The sequence below is a fragment of the Babylonia areolata genome, chromosome 26 (genome assembly GCF_041734735.1).
Source record: "Babylonia areolata isolate BAREFJ2019XMU chromosome 26, ASM4173473v1, whole genome shotgun sequence".
Lineage (NCBI taxonomy): Eukaryota > Metazoa > Mollusca > Gastropoda > Neogastropoda > Buccinidae > Babylonia > Babylonia areolata.
The window spans coordinates 5991986-6009661 of record NC_134901.1 but is presented as its reverse complement, the minus strand read 5'-3'; the positions used below and the strand labels follow the sequence as shown (position 1 = coordinate 6009661).

General features: G+C 39.2%; 1 protein-coding gene across 4 annotated transcripts; it reads left to right on the top strand.

The window, feature by feature from the left end:
- The first annotated feature begins 1120 nt into the window (after nt 1–1120).
- Nucleotides 1121–16572, top strand: LOC143300459 (uncharacterized). 4 transcript variants are annotated; one of them, XM_076614149.1, is made up of 4 exons: nt 1396–1592; nt 6911–6960; nt 11612–11758; nt 15179–16572. In XM_076614149.1, the coding sequence occupies exons 1-4, from the start codon at nt 1531–1533 to the stop codon at nt 15610–15612; spliced, it is 693 nt and encodes a 230-aa protein (XP_076470264.1). In that variant the 5' UTR covers nt 1396–1530; the 3' UTR covers nt 15613–16572. The 4 variants fall into 4 exon arrangements, with proteins under 4 accessions (XP_076470262.1, XP_076470264.1, XP_076470265.1 ...); XM_076614148.1 differs by lacking the exon at nt 1396–1592 and adding an exon at nt 6347–6485; XM_076614147.1 differs by lacking the exon at nt 6911–6960 and having other exon boundaries at nt 1121–1592.
- The last annotated feature ends 1104 nt before the right edge of the window (nt 16573–17676 follow it).

Sequence of the window (17676 nt, the reverse complement as noted above, 5' to 3'; positions counted from 1 at the left end):
CATCCACTGTCTGACACGAAAGTGTAGCAGCCTTGACGGTCGCCATAACACATTCCATTAAGAATACACAAATCGAAAGCAGTGCACAAGTTCACCAACTGTTTTCCGTAATTATTCAATGGCTTATCTTAAGAACATCTACCTGTGCTTACTGGATGGCTTGCGTACTGGAAATCTAAAACATCACAACACCCTTGACAATGATGAGAAACATTTGAAACCCTACTGTTCAGATCACCACACAACAGTATATGAAGATCACCATAAGCCAGCTAACAATCGGTTAAATATTCTTCTAATAACGCAATGCCGTTTACACAGTCAAAATATGAATAAAACGGAGAACCCTCAGGTGGTACATAACAAAACACATACAGTACATCTTTCCCAATTCCAAACAACGTTTCGTTAATCACAAAGGCACCAAAATTACAAGCCTTAATTTTTACTTCTTTAACATAAACCATTAAATCATTTTTGATTAAACATATCAGACCCCCAGATCGTCTCCCTTGTGCTGTGAATTTTACTGCGGGGATACACACACTTTCGTATCCGGAAAAAATATTGGTAAATTCATCGACAAAAGTTTCAGCTAAACATATAAAATCGAAAGAACAGATAAATGAAGTGAAATCTGTATCAGATAACTTGGACAATAGTCCATTAACATTCCAATGTAAAAAAGAAAGAAACTTTGCTTTTTTATTCAAAGTATTATTGTTTTCATTGCCATCGGAACTGGGATGGCTGGCTGTACACGAATCATTAAACACATCTGTGTCACACCCATGCTCACACCCTGACCTGTTTGCACAAGGCAAATCACAACACACACTGCTCTGTGCAGCACTCTCAACGTTCACGCACATGTTTACACATTCACGTGCAGCATCAGTGTTGGTGACACTGGGCAAAAACACCGGTGTTGAGAGAGAGAGAGAGAGAGAGAGAGAGAGAGAGACGTGAGAGAAAAAAAAAAGAAAGAAAAACTTGTGGATATTTCGCAATAGTCTCACATAGCTGTGCGTGCACCTTTTACAACTGACAAAGACTGAGGTCACAGCAAACTGAATAAAAGGACGCACATCTGGGGCAACACAACTTGACAAACCAGTTTTGCTGTGTCGCGTGAAGCGAACACGTCATCCACCTGCACCGCCCAAGATAATCTATCAACTGAAACCTGGTAAAGGAGCCATAACAGTGGAGAAAATACAGCAAATCTTAACAACGAAAAATAACAGAGGGTTTCGTGAATTGTAAACTAGGACCTGGTAAAGGAGCCACAACTGTGAAGAAGAGACAGGAAAATTCAACAACAGACAGGGATTTTGTGGATTTAAAAAATTAAGAAATAACAAAATTAAAAAAAACACTTGACATCATGATACCTTTCAGCAGCCGTACAAAAGGTTACAAGACTGGAGTGTTCTTGCTGTTTTTTGCCGCCATTCTTTTCGTGGTTGGGTTTGGGGCTCCATACTGGTTGACATTAGATCTTTTTGGTGTAAAAACTCACGAGGGCTTATGGCAGGCATGCTTAGATATCACTTCAACAACATGTGTCACTGTTGGAACAAAGGAACTCTGTGAGTAGTCTTCTATTTTTGGTTTCTTGTGTCGAAGATTGTGTATCTTCTGTGTCGACTTGTTGTGGTTGTTGAAGATTGTATACCTTCTGTGTCGACCTGTGGTTGATATACTCTTCAGTCACAGCCAGTCAGTGATTGACAGTGTCCTCAACTTCTTCGAAGACTTTCGCTCTTCGTTTTGCTTTCTTTCTTTTTTTACGTCACTTTCTCTTGTGTCATTTCCTTCTTTCGCATTCAGTGACCTTTCTTCTGATCACTTTAGTCTTGTTTTTGTTTTGTTTTATTCAGATGTCTATGTCCTTCTATTTGTTTGCAGTTTTCTTATCTGTTTGCAGCTGATGACACATTTGGTTAGGCCATTAAGCAATTGCAACTTTGTGGTATTTTCAGCTTTTCTTGTTGTTGTTGCTTTTGGGTGTGTGTTGTTGTAGTTGGTTTGTTTTTGGTTTTGGTTTTTGGTTGTTGTTTGCTTGTTTTTGTTTTTTGTATTTTTTTGTTTGTTTGTTTTTTGTTGTTGTTTTGTTGTTGTTGTTGTTGTTGTTGTTGTTTTTGGGGGGGGGGGGTATTTGCTGTTCCTGCTGATTTTTAGTATGCCATTTTACCTGTTTTTTTCTTTTTTGTTCTTGTTTTATTTCTGCAGTTATATTTTTCTTTTCTCCTGTTTGTGTTTATCCTTTTTATTGGTTTTCGGCAACGCATAACGAAGAAGAAAAATCAGGACAGAAAAGGCAAAGTTAGTAAACTCCGTAAAGACACAAAAACAATAATAGTCTAAAGTAAACTACTGCAAATAAATAAACATAAATGAACGAAACATTTGAATATGTCACGCAATATCAGAAAGGACATCAATTCCACGCAGTACAATACAACATAGTAAAAGTATCGGTTATGAAAATTTAAAATATAATACTTTCTTTACTGTATTTTTTTGCTTTGCATATGTCGAACAATAAATGTATGCAACTGTGTATAGGCAATAAACACGTCCTGAGTCTTAAGTGTTGAATCAATTGAAATTTACATAATATCATATACAAAATGTTAAGTAGTCTTGACATCTAGAGTTTATCATTTAAGTAGCTTTTACTGTTGAAAATATTCTTTTATATGCTATTTTCAATCAAAGGTATGAATGATGACCACTTTTTGTTTCACACGCAATCATTGCGTTAGGCTCTTTTATTTTGTATCTTGAGAAAATATAATTTTGAAATTAATGAACATTTGGAATGCAATTGTTTTTACACACACACGCACGCACGCTCAAAGAGAGAGAGAGAGAGAGAGATCGTATCACCAGAATGAAAGCTCAATACTGTCATTAACCGTTTTTAAAAAGACATTGTTATTACTCTTTTCTTTTCCCATTTGTTTTACAATTATTTTTGTCCCAATGATTCGGTGTAATTTGTGAAATCGCAACCACCTTAGCTTTATCTGTTGAACTTCTTGATTTTTGTTATTAGCCCATTCCCAGTATATATTTGATCGCTATTTCTCGGATCACTTTCGACAAGAATAGGGAAGGGCAAAATCAAATGTCAAAACATCACAGAATTACCGTGACAGATAGTGAGTATGTTACTTTCAGCGTCCCGGATATATCATGTGCAGTCTGGCTTGTTGATACATTGAGATCCACCTGTTGCGTATATATCTTGATTCCTCTCAAGCAACCACTGTAGACAAAGAAAGGGTTGTTTTTTTCTGCCCCGTCATCTGCACCATTTCAGTAGCATTACTCCCACACCACTCAATCCGTGTCCCCCCATACACAGCCACACCCGGCTTCGTCTGTCGCAGTCCCAGCGTCAGCAGTCCGCAGGGAACCATTATGTAAGGTCGCCAGGAGGTCATACATCAGAGGAGACTCACCACTGCTGCTGAGTCACTTCGGTGGTGTTCAGAAGTGCCTGTTCTGATTTCACGTAATTAGTACACCACCTACCAACCCCTCTATTGACAACAATAATGGCTTAGTCATGGAGCCAGACTGAGTGAGCGGGCCAAAAAAAATGATATAAGATAATAAAAAAAAATTTAAAACACCTTTGTTGGGAATCGAACCCGCATCCTCCCAGCCGTCAGTCCGCGACGCTAACAACTTGAAAATGCTCATTCATTTCATATTTTCTGCTGAATTCATTTTGAGTAAGAAAACTTCCATTTTTATTCCTTTCTAAACATCTGAAGCACCATTATCCCTTTTGGTTAATCCACTTTCCACAATTTATCGTGCTATTTCCAATCTTGAATTCATCATTGTAGAAAACTGGTTCTGACTGAAAATTCATTATAAATCAGACAACAAAATCCCCTACAAGCCATAAAGATGTGCTTTCAAATGAAGTTTTTGGTGCTCATATGCAATGCATGAAAAAGTGCCTTTTTTAATAGAAAAATGGGAACATTTCTGTTTCAATGCTTTTTTCCATTTGTTTTTCTAGTTTTGAGCATTCCTAATTAACCAAGTGAGTTTTAATGCTTCATTGTACTTTCTTATATATCAGGTATATTTAAACCCCTTTTCCTAACGCTTTTCGTGTCTCCTAATTTTGTATCGTTCACCATTCAAGACCAACATAAAACACTTTTTTGACAATTCTTTATGAAATATTTAGGAGAATTTGGAAGTAAAATTCACGGTTAAATCAGTTTTGACAAAATAAGACATTTCAATACGGCGACACGCCCGACTGTGCTATTGGTGTGATATTTCTTTTCATCCATATTTTGAATGGAGCCTTCAGTTCACTTAGTTTCATTGCATAATCAATCTTTTTACAATCTTTATCGTTATTTGTAAACTATATTACTAGTATCTTAAAAGTTTCAGGATTCTATTCAATATTCAAATGTCACATATATTTTGTTGTTTGGTTTTGTTTGTTTTTGTTTTGTTTTGTTTTTCGTTTGTTTGTTTGTTTTTGTTTTTCTTTACATTTGTCACCAGCCAGCCACACAGTTTGCGTTGTTGTTTTTCTATGTATTAATGTAGGTAGTCCGGCCAAATTTTCATCCAAGTCTCATATTTGCATCTCTGAAAGAGTGCAATAAAGTAATAAGTCACACCAAATTTCAAGGCAATATTTCAAATAGTTCTTGAGACACCGAGTTTTGAATTTTCAACAAACAGATTCTTTTGACATGTGGCTTCCTGACGGTCCAGCATTGATCGCTTACTCTCTCTCTCTCTCTCTCGGGGGACGACGGGTAATGGCGGCCAGTGAGCAGCTGCTGTGAATCGCTGCGGGAACTTTTTGTGCTGTGTGCTGCTATGATGGACTGTATTGTGCTAGTACCTTGTCCAGACTAACCAGTGAAAATGAGTGTGAGGTAAAATGGTAGATTTAAATACGTGGAGAGCCGCCATAGGTATTTTTTGTGGACGGTTTCAGCCAGGGTCAAGTTGTCATGCAAAGAGGTCACGGACATTTACACAGGTGAGCGATGGCACAGTCAGGGATAAACATTTAACATCGACCGATATTTTTTTTACATTTCTTTTCTGTGGTGTTATCATAGCTATCGTTGACTCTGTTTGCTGGACTGTAAACCAAATGATATCATTTGACAGTTCATGTTTGGTGGAGCAAGAAATTTGGAAAGGAACAATGATGTGTGTTGAAGAGGGTGTGCGTGTCAGTGACAGTGTGGGTCAACTTGCCCTGCACGTGCCAGTGCTCCTCTGTGTGTGCTGTGTACAACACGCATTGTTTTCACTCCCTAGGCTGTTGCTTAGCGGCGATGTAGAGACAAACCCCGGCCCCAACACTGACGGACAGACAGGAAACACTTTTGACTCTGACAGAGTGACAGGTACAGGGAATGTAGGAGAAGATGTGGTGAACAAATTAATGCAAGCAATGCAGCAGCATTTCAGCGAGCAAACACGATTGATTAGGAACGATCCTGGAGAAATCAAAGAAGAACTAGGTCAAGTGAAACATCAGTGTGAGGAAATAAACAGGAGATGTGACCGATTATAGAGAGATCATAGACAGTTGACCACAACAGTGACTGACATGACTACAGACATACAGACTCTGTTTATGGAATCAGACAAGGGAAAGGAAGAAGTACACACCTATCGGACACAATTCAGGCAATGAGACAAGAAGTAGACCAACTTAAAACCGACACAGACAGACTAGAAGACTTTTCACGACGTGACAACTTGCGGTTTTATGGGATTCCCCACCTTGAACCCACTGAGACTTTTGACTCATGTGCAAGTGCAGTAGTAGACGTGCCACAACACTGTTGACGGACAGAAACGCTGGACTCTGACGACATCGTACGAGCACACCGCACGGGACAAGCACGACAGGGACAGCCACGACCCATGATCGTGCGGTTTACAAGGTGGAGGGACAAAATGACAGTGCTAACTAATAAAGAGACAAGACAGAAACTGCAGGAAGGTGGGGTGAGGGTGGCCAATGATATGACCAAAGCACAGGCCCAGATCGTAGCAAAGGCTAGAAGTGAGGGTAAGAGGGCCTATTTTCACAGAGGTCAGCTCGTGATCGAACCCAGATTCCCAGACAATCGATCATGCGCGCAGGTCGTTGGTGGTGGGGGTAATGGTGCTAAAATGTCCCGAGACAAACAGACCACTATACAAACACAAACACATCACACTACACCCCAACAGGAAAAGGATGTGTCTGATTCGTCCAGTCAAGGAAGGGGTTCCCCTCCGCTTGACAGTGAGAAGGTGGTGACGAAGGCAGGTGACACCTTGTGGCAGAACGCTCCAGTGTGAATGGGGAACCCTCTCCCTCCTCCTCACCTCCTCGTGCTCGTGCACGTGCAAACCAGGACCAGCAGCAGCGTGACGACAGCGGCGGGGGTGGAGATGGTGCCTCCCTCAGTGACGTCGGGGTGAGTTCAGTACGTGAACGACACGAGCCAATCAGAGCTGGCGGGAATTCCCCGATTTATGACGCTCAGTGTCACACCTATGGTGACGTGCGTGCAACTCGCAGAGGTTCGGTGACAAGACAGGCGGGGATGCATTCTTACCTGGGGAACCCGCCACGCAAGTCACCCGCAGGTTCAGCTTGTGGCAGGGGAAGAGGTGGTGCAACACACGTTCTTGTCATGTCAAAAAGCCATAGGACAGGCCCGACCATCCAAAACATTGGTCTTTCCTTAATTACAATGTAGAAAACTTAGCAAATTGAAAGACGTTTCCTTTATAAATTATGTTAATAAATTTGATTTTGTTTGTCTCACTGAATGTTTTCTTGATTCATCGTTTGATTTCAGTGGTGTGTTTACTGATTATGTGAAGTTTTATGCTCCAGCCAAGAAACTGTCCTATCATGGTCGACGCTCAGGTGGTGTGCTGTTGTTGGTGAAAAAGAGTTTAGTTGATTGTGTGAAAGAAATAAAATTAGAGTGTGATAACACTATTGCTACCAGAGTAAAAAAAATATGTATTTGGTTTAGATAAGGATGTTGTTTTAGTTGCTTGCTATGTCGCTCCAGAAGGAAGTCCTGTGTATAATGATAAAACAATCAAAGACGGTGTCTTGATATTAGAAGAAACGTTACTGCAACATTTTGAAAAAGATGGAGTACATTTAATGATCACTGGAGATTTGAATGCCAGAACTGGTAACAAACAATCTGAACTTGAAATTATGACAAATTATATGGATGACCTGGATGACAGTGTGGATGAAGAAGTGGTGGACGATATTCTAAAGATGAAACTATAAATAATTTTGGTAAAACATTGTTAGACCTGTGTTTCCTGTTTGATATGATTGTCTTGAATGGTTTTTGTGAAAGTGATAAAAAGGGAGAATATACTTTTGTGTCTCTTAATGGATGTAGTGTAATAGATTATTTTCTGGTTTCTGTTGATTTGTTATCGAATTTTGATGTGCATATTGGTGACTGCGTGGATTCATGGCATTTGCCAGTTGAGGCAACTTGGAAAAATATTCCTCATAATTACAGTACGAATATGATTCATCAGGGTGAAGAAAAAATTGTATGGTCTGATGAGAATGTTGATGTTTATAAAAACGAGCTTGACAGTGATGAATTCTATAATAGTATTCAGAAAGCATTTCAGTTATTAGACACTAACTTGAACGATAGCCTAAACCAGTTTGTTACTGCCTTGTATGGAGCCGCTGCATGCATGGTTCGAACAGTAGGAAAAGGAAGTAAGATATGTAATGACTGGTTTGATGATGAATGCAAGTGTAAGAAACAAGAAGTTAAAAGGTTACTAAAAAGATTTCAGAGGTGTAAAACACAAACGGACAAGATAGAAAAAAGACAAGCATATGTTACAGCCCGAAAGGAGTATGTGAAATTAAGAAAGTCAAAAGAGCAAGAGTTTGAAAAGAATAGAATAAAAATATTAAAAGATTCAATTAGTGACTCTAAGACATTCTGGTCAGTGATAAGATCTGTGAACAGAAAAACGTTCGTGTATAATGAGATTTCTATGCAACAGTGGCATGATAATTTCTTTAGAGTTTTTAACGACTTTGAAAATGAGTCAACACAAGAAGAAGACAATTTAGTGGAGACAGAGGATGAGTATGAGCCATTGTTTAGTGACCCCATAACTAAAGAGGAGATCATTTCTAGTATTAGACACTTCATGTCAGGAAAAAGTGCAGGTCCAGACAAAATCAATGGGGAAATGCTGAAGCATGCAAATTCCCTTATAATTGATTTCCTTGTAGAATTATTTAATCAGATGTTTGAAAATGGTACATTTCCACTAGAATTGGCAAAATCAATAGTTATTCCTATACATAAAAAAGGTGATGTTAACAACCCAGATAACTATCGTGGAGTATCACTCACAAGCGTTCTAAGTAAAGTTTACACCCACATCTTAAATATGAGACTAACTAATTGGGCTGAGAGGGAGGATAAAATAACTGAAGAACAGGCAGGTTTTAGAGCAACTTATAGCACTGTAGACCATATATTTACATTGTATTCAATGGTGCAAAAATATCTGCTTTGTAACACAAAACTCTATGTTGCTTTTGTTGATTTCAGAAAGGCTTTCGATTCTGTGAATCATAAGCCCTATGGAATGTTCTGCTTAAAAGTGGTGTGAATGGAAAATTATATATGGCACTTAGAGGTGTTTGCAACTCAGTGCTTGCATGTGTGCGTGTAAAAGGTGTATACTCAAATTATTTCAAATGTTCAACTGGTGTTAAACAAGGATGTCTTTTAAGCCCGAAAATGTTTTCCTTTTTCATAAATGAATTAGCTGTGGAACTTTCCAAAAGAGGTCGGCACGGTATTCAGTTAATACCAGGAGCTACTGAATTAGTTCTGTTACTTTTTGCTGACGATGTCATTCTTTTGTCAGGGATGGTGAAAGGTTTGCAAAATCAGCTAATGTCTTAAAAGAAGAAGCAGATCGGTTAGGTTTGACTGTTAATCTAGATAAAACGAATATTATGGTTTTTAGAATGGGTGGACATTTGTCAATGCATGAAAAATGGTTATACGGAAATACTGAAGTTAGGGTTGTTAATTCATATAAGTATTTGGGGATGATTTTTACAACAAAATTAAGTCTGAATAATGCATGGGAAGAATTTTGCAGAAAAGGTAAAAAAAAAAAAGGCGTCATCGAAATTTTGAAAACACTTAGAAAACTTAACTCTATTGATTCCTGTCTATTCTGGAAAATGTTCGATGTACAAATAGAACCTTTACTGGCATATGCAGTTGAAATCTGGGGACTAACGGTTAACTCACACATTGAGAGAATGCATACTTATGCAATTAAACGTTTTCTGCATGTGCCAATCCATTCATCAAATACGGTTTTATATGGGGAAACTGGAAGATATCCTTTGTATATAATATAAGAACTTTTGTCAAATGTATTAAGTATTGGTTAAAATTGTTAAAGCTTCCACAAACACGTCTGAGCAAACAAGCCTGACATGATGCTTTTACAGATGGAGTTAGGTAAAGAAAACTGGTGTTATAGAGTGAATAAGGTTCTGACTGAACATGGTTTTGGAACTGTGTGGTTGTCCCAGGGTGTAGGAAACGAACAGCAGTTTATTGCAGAATTCAGAGACAGACTCATTTGTTCCTTCAAACAAAACTGGCATTCTGACATGGAAAGTAAAGAAAAATATAGTTGGTTCTTTTCTTTTAAAAGTATATTTCAACCAGAAACATATCTCAGAATCATTACAGACAAATGGCACAGAATAAATTATGCGAGATTTAGGTTAAGAACTCTAGGGTTTAATGCAAACAGAAGATGGTTTGAACCTGGGACTTCTATACAATCACCATGCCCTCTCTGTGGATACCAAGTGGATGATGAAAACATTTTCTTTTTCAGTGTGAAATTTATAATACTGTGCGAGAAAAATGCATATTCTTTAAAACAGAGATGGCTAAAAGCCACGATGTTGTTACTGTTTTGTCATGTGATAATGAAATCATAATTAGATAGGTTGCTAAATTCATTGCAGAAGCTCAAACAATGAGACAAAGGTACATAAGTCAGAATAGTATCAACAGCATAGAAGACACTTAATTATAGTTAGTACAGAAGTTGCTGTTTTATTTGGACAAAACAGAAAACATAACATTGCATACTTGAGTGTATTGTTGAGGCAGTATGTATTGGTTTGATGTATTTTTGAATGAATGGTCAAGTCAGTCCCCACTCATTTTGGTATTTTATTATCATTACATTGTTGTTTTTCTTTAGTTCCGTTTCGTTGAGTTTTTGTCAGGATGTGACTTAAGTGTTTCCAAGTGTTGCATATTTTCTTGGTTTAAACTGACTGAAGGGTTCAGAGAAAAAAATATTGTGTTTTGTTGTTTTGAAGCTAAATTATATGCATTTATGTTGTTGCCCCCTTGTCAAAAGACCTTTCTTGGCAATGACAATAAATAATTCCAGTGTCCAGTGTCTCTCTCTCTCTCTCTCTCTCTCTCTCTCCAAAGTCCATATCCCAATTCCAAGAATTGACTTGTTCAAATGCAGTCTGGTCTACTCAGACGCCACCCTATGGAACTCACTCCCAGAAACAATTAAACAACACCATTGCCCAACCACCTGCAAAAAACACTGCCTGTCCCACCTTATGCCATAATGTGTAATGTAAATCGTTCATTTTAATGATACTGTTTGTCAAATGTGTATGGTTGACTGATAACCTCCCTCACTCTCCATCCCCCACTCTGATCTGTTGTGCGGTGTGTGTTCGTGTGTTCTTTCTTTCATTTTGTTCATTTTTTCCCATATATTTTACTAACACCATGCTTGTACCTGTTTGCCGTGTGTGTGTGTGTGTGTGTGTGCGTGTGTGTGTGTGTGTTTGTGTGTGTTTATTTTTTTGGGGGGGTTGTTGTTTTTCCCCTGTTATATATCTCTACTAACACCATGCTTTCATGCTTTCATTTTATTTAGTATTGTGTAGTGTAGACCTTATTCAGGGCGGGGACTGGATGTAAAAAAGTTGTTTTTTTGTTGTTGTTGTTGTTTTTCCCCTGTTATATATCTCTACTAACACCATGCTTTCATGCTTTCATTTTATTTAGTATTGTGAAGTGTAGACCTTATTCAGGGCGGGGACTGGATGTAAAAAAGCACACCAGTGCTTATCTATTATCCTCGAAATAAATAATTTGTCTTGTCTTGTCTTCTCTCTCTCTCTCTCTCTCTCTCTCTCTCTCTCTCTCTCTCTCTCTCTTTGTGGTACCACACACTTAACAGCTACTGGACCACCGCCAAAAAATTGTTCTCTAACCGGAAACGGAAACAGTATTTTAGACGTTAAAACCACATTAGCAATCCGTATTAAATGCGCATAGAGCATCAGGGTTAGCGCCACACAAGTGTACAGCATTATTATTATTATTATTATCATTATTATTATTATTATTATTATCATAATTGTTGTTGTTGTTCCTGTTGCTATTGTTGTTGTTGTTATTATTATCATCATCGTCATTATTATACTGTTGTTATTGGTCCTCAGCCGGGTGGTTTCACGCTGTGCGAGGATTTGAGGTGCTATGTATCATTGGTTTGACCAGTGCCTGTATCTACGCTCTGATCACCAACTTTTGCCTTTCCTTCCCCGGCCCTCGATCCAGAGACTTGGAGATCACGGCAGGGGTGTCAGGTGAGACTACACCAAAGATGTGACTGTTAATGCTGGGTATGTTGCTGCTGCTGTCGCTGCTGTTCTTGTTACTGTTCTTACTGTCGTCGATGACGTCGTCATTATCATCAATACCATCACCGTCGTACGTTGTTATTGGTGGTAGTGGCTGTTGGCGTTGTAGTGGTGGTGTCATTGTTGTTGTTATTGGTTTTATTCATTGCTGGCGTTTTGTTTGTTGTTGTTTTTGTTTTGTTTGTTTTGTTTTGTTGTTGTTGTTGTTTTGTTTGTTTGTTTTTTGCGGGGGTATGGGGGTGTTAGGGGGGGGGGGGGTTGTATGGGGGGGGGGGGGTGCTAATTTCTCAACCTATCCTCCGTTACTTACTTTCGAAAAAAAAACCTTGGCTTCAGAAAGAGGCAAACTATGGAAAATCTTTCAGAAGAGGTGACTGCAAAGAAAAATAGTAAATGCTTCACAGATCGTGCATTGCGAAGTAGAAGTAACGAAAGATTTGGATTTTGTTTGCTGTCTGTTTTACACAGTGATTAGAAAAAGGAATGAGAGAAAAAGTCAGAGAGGCAGAGATCGATTGACTGAATGAGTAATTGATAGATCAATGCCTGCTCATGCAATCTGTCATTATCATTCATGCATGTTCTACGGTTCAAAGCAAAATCAACCAAACATAATAGACAGATTCGGGACACACACACACACATAACAGACATAAAAATCTTATACACATACACATGAAAATAACAGGTATAAGTGAAAGTATGCGCATAACCTATCATGTACAAAACCACGCTGTTGTTAGAAAACGTCACATGAGGATTAAATACAACAGGGAGAGGGAGATGCAGGGAGACAGACAAATATCAGTTGTTCCCCCTTCTGCTACTGCTTTGATTAATGATGCACTCAAGTAATACTTGTATTTGGTTACCTGAATTTTTTCCTGATGCTTGGTGTGTGCGTGGTGACCAGTGAAGCTTATACCGGTAATGTCTGTTGACAAGCACATGAATGAGACTAATGGAAATTTTGTTTTGATTGTCTGAAGCAGACAATAAAGTATTCTCAACTGAACTGAATGGAAAGAGACAGACACGTATGGACTGACAGAGCAGCTGAAGTGATAATACGGCGAGCATCACTTTATATTATGATATTGAATCATGATCAGTACCCATTTTCAGAAGAAACAGACAGACAGACAAACAGGCAGACAGACAGAAACATAGACGTTCTACACGTCATGCAAGCAATGTAGATTGTCTTAATTGCCCACACAATACGAAATAAAACTGAGAGAGTGTGTGTTGGATGAGCAGGAGGGGTGTAACATACGAATAAACAAGAAAGGCAAGGCCTTCAAGACTCACTTGTGATACACTTTTTTTTTTAATTTAATCGTTAAAATGTGTTCTGTACTTGTTATTATAAAGCTTCGGGTTAAAAGAAAAAGAAAAAAAGTCCAAACAGCAGATTCGAACTCCGCGTGTTCGGGTGAGAAGAAACTGTCTTACCCATTACACTATCGGGGCTCCTTATCTGACGTTCAAAAATATAATATTTAAACATGCTTTTTTAAAGGGCGATAAACCGATTGCGGTATTCGCAGTGAGAACGCTGTTTAAATCATATTATTCTGGTGTATCTTGGGTAGTCAAAAAATCTTTAAGGGCAATTAAAAATTCATCTTGGGTCGTCAAAAAATCTTTAAGGGCAATTAAAAATTCTTTTTTTAAGTCCGCGGTAAAGGAGACGTGGCTATCGCCGTAATCACACTGCAACATTTAGCCGTTTTCTCTGGATCTAGATAGATGTACAAGTTTAGTTACACCCGGTTGACACGGTCGATTCAATTTCTCTTTTATGTTCATTCTAGTTTTATAGTTTTAAAGTGGATATGAAAATTGAGTATTTTGTTAAACTAATAACATGTAGAGCCAAGTACAAGTACTTCTAAACGTCGTATGAAGTGAAAAGGACTTCGTTTTGAGAAAAGTCAAGACTGGAAATTTTTACGTTTCATCAATTCAAGGGTTTTAACTCTCATGGTTTATTATTTTTAACTGTAATTCCGACTGATTCTGTGGATATTTTTATGGCAGTTTGGGGCATAATCCAGTAAGTGATGAGGCGTTCACAAATCTTTCTCTGAATTAATATTTAACGGTCACCTTCTCCAACTTTCCATCACATGTTATCGTGTATTGTCCATTGAATATAGGATTGAACGGGCAGGTCAACAACTTGAAACAAAATGGCGTCGTTCGCGTTCGCAAAGAATATGAGCACGCGCTTTGAATATGTATAAATATGTGTACGCAGTTGATTTTTGCCCATGACCTTCAGGGCTCAGCCAGTAGATCTATAAAGTCCACTCGTCATATTGATTTTAGTATTTTCCGAAAAAGACCACTTGGGCGAATGAACATAGTGAAAGCCCGGTACACTGAGAGTAAAACACACAAGCTTTTTATGTATTGAGTATAATTTCAAAATGTAATGTTTAACATGAGAAAAATCAGTTTAAAGCAAATTAAGTCCCCTAGCATTAATTACAGATTAACTTCCCTTTTTTTACTATCTGCACCAAAGACATGCAAAATAAATATAACTTCCATGCTTAGCAAAAGAAGTTCCTGTTTGAACAAAAAATGATAAAAATGACTGCTCTTGTTGTTGTGTCAGAATATCAGATCAAAGTGCCAAGTTAAGAAAATAAAAAAAATATAAACATAACAGTAAATTCAGTTTTCATATAATTTGGCTTTTTTATTTTGGGGGGCCCATTCCAGAGGTGCAATATTGTTAGATGACTGGAAAGAACTGAATTTTTCCTATTTTTATGCCAAATTTGGTGCCAACTGTCAAAGTATTTGCAGACAAAATGGCAATGTTAAAGTTTACCACGGACACAAACATACACACACACACACACACACAGACACAACCGAACACCGGGTTAAAACATAGACTCGCTTTGTTTACACAAGCGAGTCAAAAAATGTTTTAATCAAGCAAACAATTATACTCTGGGTAGCTGAATAGCATCCAATACAAAATAAAACAGAGAGAGAGAGAGAGACTCGGGAAGTGGAATAGAAAGGAGGGTGTGTAAAATCAACAAATAATTACATCAATCACGCAAACAGCAATAGGTGTAGCCGACCAGTATCCAATACAAAATATAACTGGCAGAGAGAAAGAGAGGGGGGGTGATGGTGTCAGCGTATCTGCGTGTTTCTGTGGGTCAGATTGACTGAGTCAGGCCTCTGAAATTAGAGTCAGAGACAGACGGACAGACAGGAAAAGAGACGATTTTTTTTTAAAGTCCTGTTATTCCTCTGTGTGTGTGTGTGTGTGTGTCTGTCTGTATGTATGTGTATGTTTGTGTGGGTGGGTGGATGTGTGGCTTATGTGAGCAACAGGAATCCTTGGCTTCATCGGCTGCATGGTGTTCGTCGGCAAGTATGACACACTGAACAAAGACTACGACTGGGCCTTCTACTTCGCTACTGTCGGCAGTGACCTCGTTGTCATCGCCGCCATCGTCATCGGCGTCAACAACAAACCCATGCCCAACAGAGGATTGATGGTGACGACAACAGCCACTGCTCAACCGCAGCCCTACACCGTTCAGCCAGGCAACTATCCTCCGCAGTCCTATGTGGCTCAGCCAGGCAACTATCCTCCACCACGCTCCGTCGATCAGCCAGGCAACTATCCTCCACCGCACTCCGTCGATCAGCCAGGCAACTATCCTCCACCGCACTCCGTCGATCAGCCAGGCAACTATCCTCCACCGCACTCCGTCGATCAGCCAAGCAACTATCCTCCACCGCACTCCGTCGATCAGCCATAGACACTAGAATTCCCTCAGCACTGGGTAGGGGCCAGCCACCGTGTGAAAAACCAACCTCTGATGAGGATTGAACCTGTGGCTTCCCAACCGTCCATACGCGATGCTGACCACTTTGCCACGGCGGCTGGTGATTTTTTTTTATTATTTTTTCTTTTAAATACCTTTCTTCATACATAAACAAGGATATTTTGCTATACTTTCCACGTGGCTTGCTGATGTATTTCTGTCAACACATATATGTAAATACAGCTTCGATACGTAAAAATCAATTATTTTCAGTGTCCACACACATTTGGGTCAAGTACAATACCTTAGAGCACTGACGCCAAACAACGATACAAACTGCCATGTCAAAAGAACACAACATTGTCAAAAGTGGGGTTTGTTGCATGCCTTGAATATTGAATATTGTTACCTCCATTTCGGACATTTATCTGTGTTTACAAAAAGGTCTTGTTAAATGGGATTAGATCCCAACAACCTTCGGAAGTAAAAGAGAAAAAAAAAAAATTACCCAGTTCCTTTCATATGTGCACCTTGTTGAATTTTCCCAACAACTGAACAGAGCTGTGCATGCACTTTTGATGACTGACAGAGATTGAGGTTACAACAGGATATTCTACATTTACATATAATAATACTTATCCCACGTGTATCACGTTGTGTAAAATGAGAAAGAAAGACAGTCAGAAGTATTGTATTGTATTGTATAACTCTTTTTGTCACAACAGATTTCTCTGTGCGAAATTCGTGCTGCTCTCCCCAGGGACAGCACGTCGCTACACTGACAGCGCCACCCATTTTTTGTTGTTTTTTTCCTGCAATTTTATTTGTTTTCATGTCGAAGTGGATTTTTTTTCAACAGAATTTTGCCGGGGACAACCCTTTTGATGCCGTGGGTTCTTTTACGTGCGCTTAATTTACGCTGCACACGGGACCTCGGTTTATTGTCTCATCGGAAGGTCTCGTGAAGGGGGAGAAAATTCTGGGGAGTGCCGGTGTGATTCGAGCACAGTCCCGCAGCCCTCCAGGACAAGTGGGGAACGGCGACAGAACTCCAGCGGACTGCGGACCTCGTAACCTACTCTGGACTGACCGTCTGAAAATGGTCTGGAAACGCTGAAGAAGAACCAATGCGCTCAGATTATCTCGCTTCCTAGGCAGACGCATTACCTCTAGGCTAACACTCCTACTGCCCGGAAGAAACTGATAACAAGGAGCATTTCCTTTTTCATTGTCCAACTGTCAAAGCATTTGGGGAATACATTAACCAGTACATATTAATTGAATATAATGACAAAACACTTTTGTCTGAAACTGATGTATTGTTTGGGATGCCGGCCCTGCACAAGGCCAGGACCATCCACTGATGAAAGTTAAATATCCTTCTCATTGCCAAAATGTGCATCAGCATATATTTAAAAACTGAATCACAATTACCGTTGTCAATATTTGAAAATGTGCATATATAGATAGATAGATAGATAGATATAAAGAGAGAGAGAGAGATATTTGCAATTTTTCAAATAACAAAGTGCTTTTTGTGGATTCGTGCATGCGCTCAAACACACACACACACACACACACACACACACACACACACACACACACACACATGCATTCACGCACGTACGCTCGCACGAAAGCACACACGCACGCACGCACACACTCACGTAAACGTTTACATACACACATACACACACATGCACATACATGTATGCACACATTCTTGCAAAACTCATATCCTGACAAACACTGATTTTTCTTCCCACCACTTCAGACCTTTCCTTTGACACTCTTCTTAGCTGTCCTTTGCTCAGAGGAAGGTGGCTGAATGGTTAAGACGCTCATCTGCCAATACAAAGAGTGCGTGAGGGTATGGGTTCGAACCCCGCTCTCTCCCTTTCTTCCAAGTTTGACTGGAAATTCAAACTGAGCGTCTAGTTATTCGGATGAGACGATAAACCGAGGTCCCGTATGTAGCACGCACTTGGCGCACTGAAAAAGAACCCATGGCAACGAGAGTGTTGTCCTCTGGCAAACTGTAGAAAAAATCCACTCTGA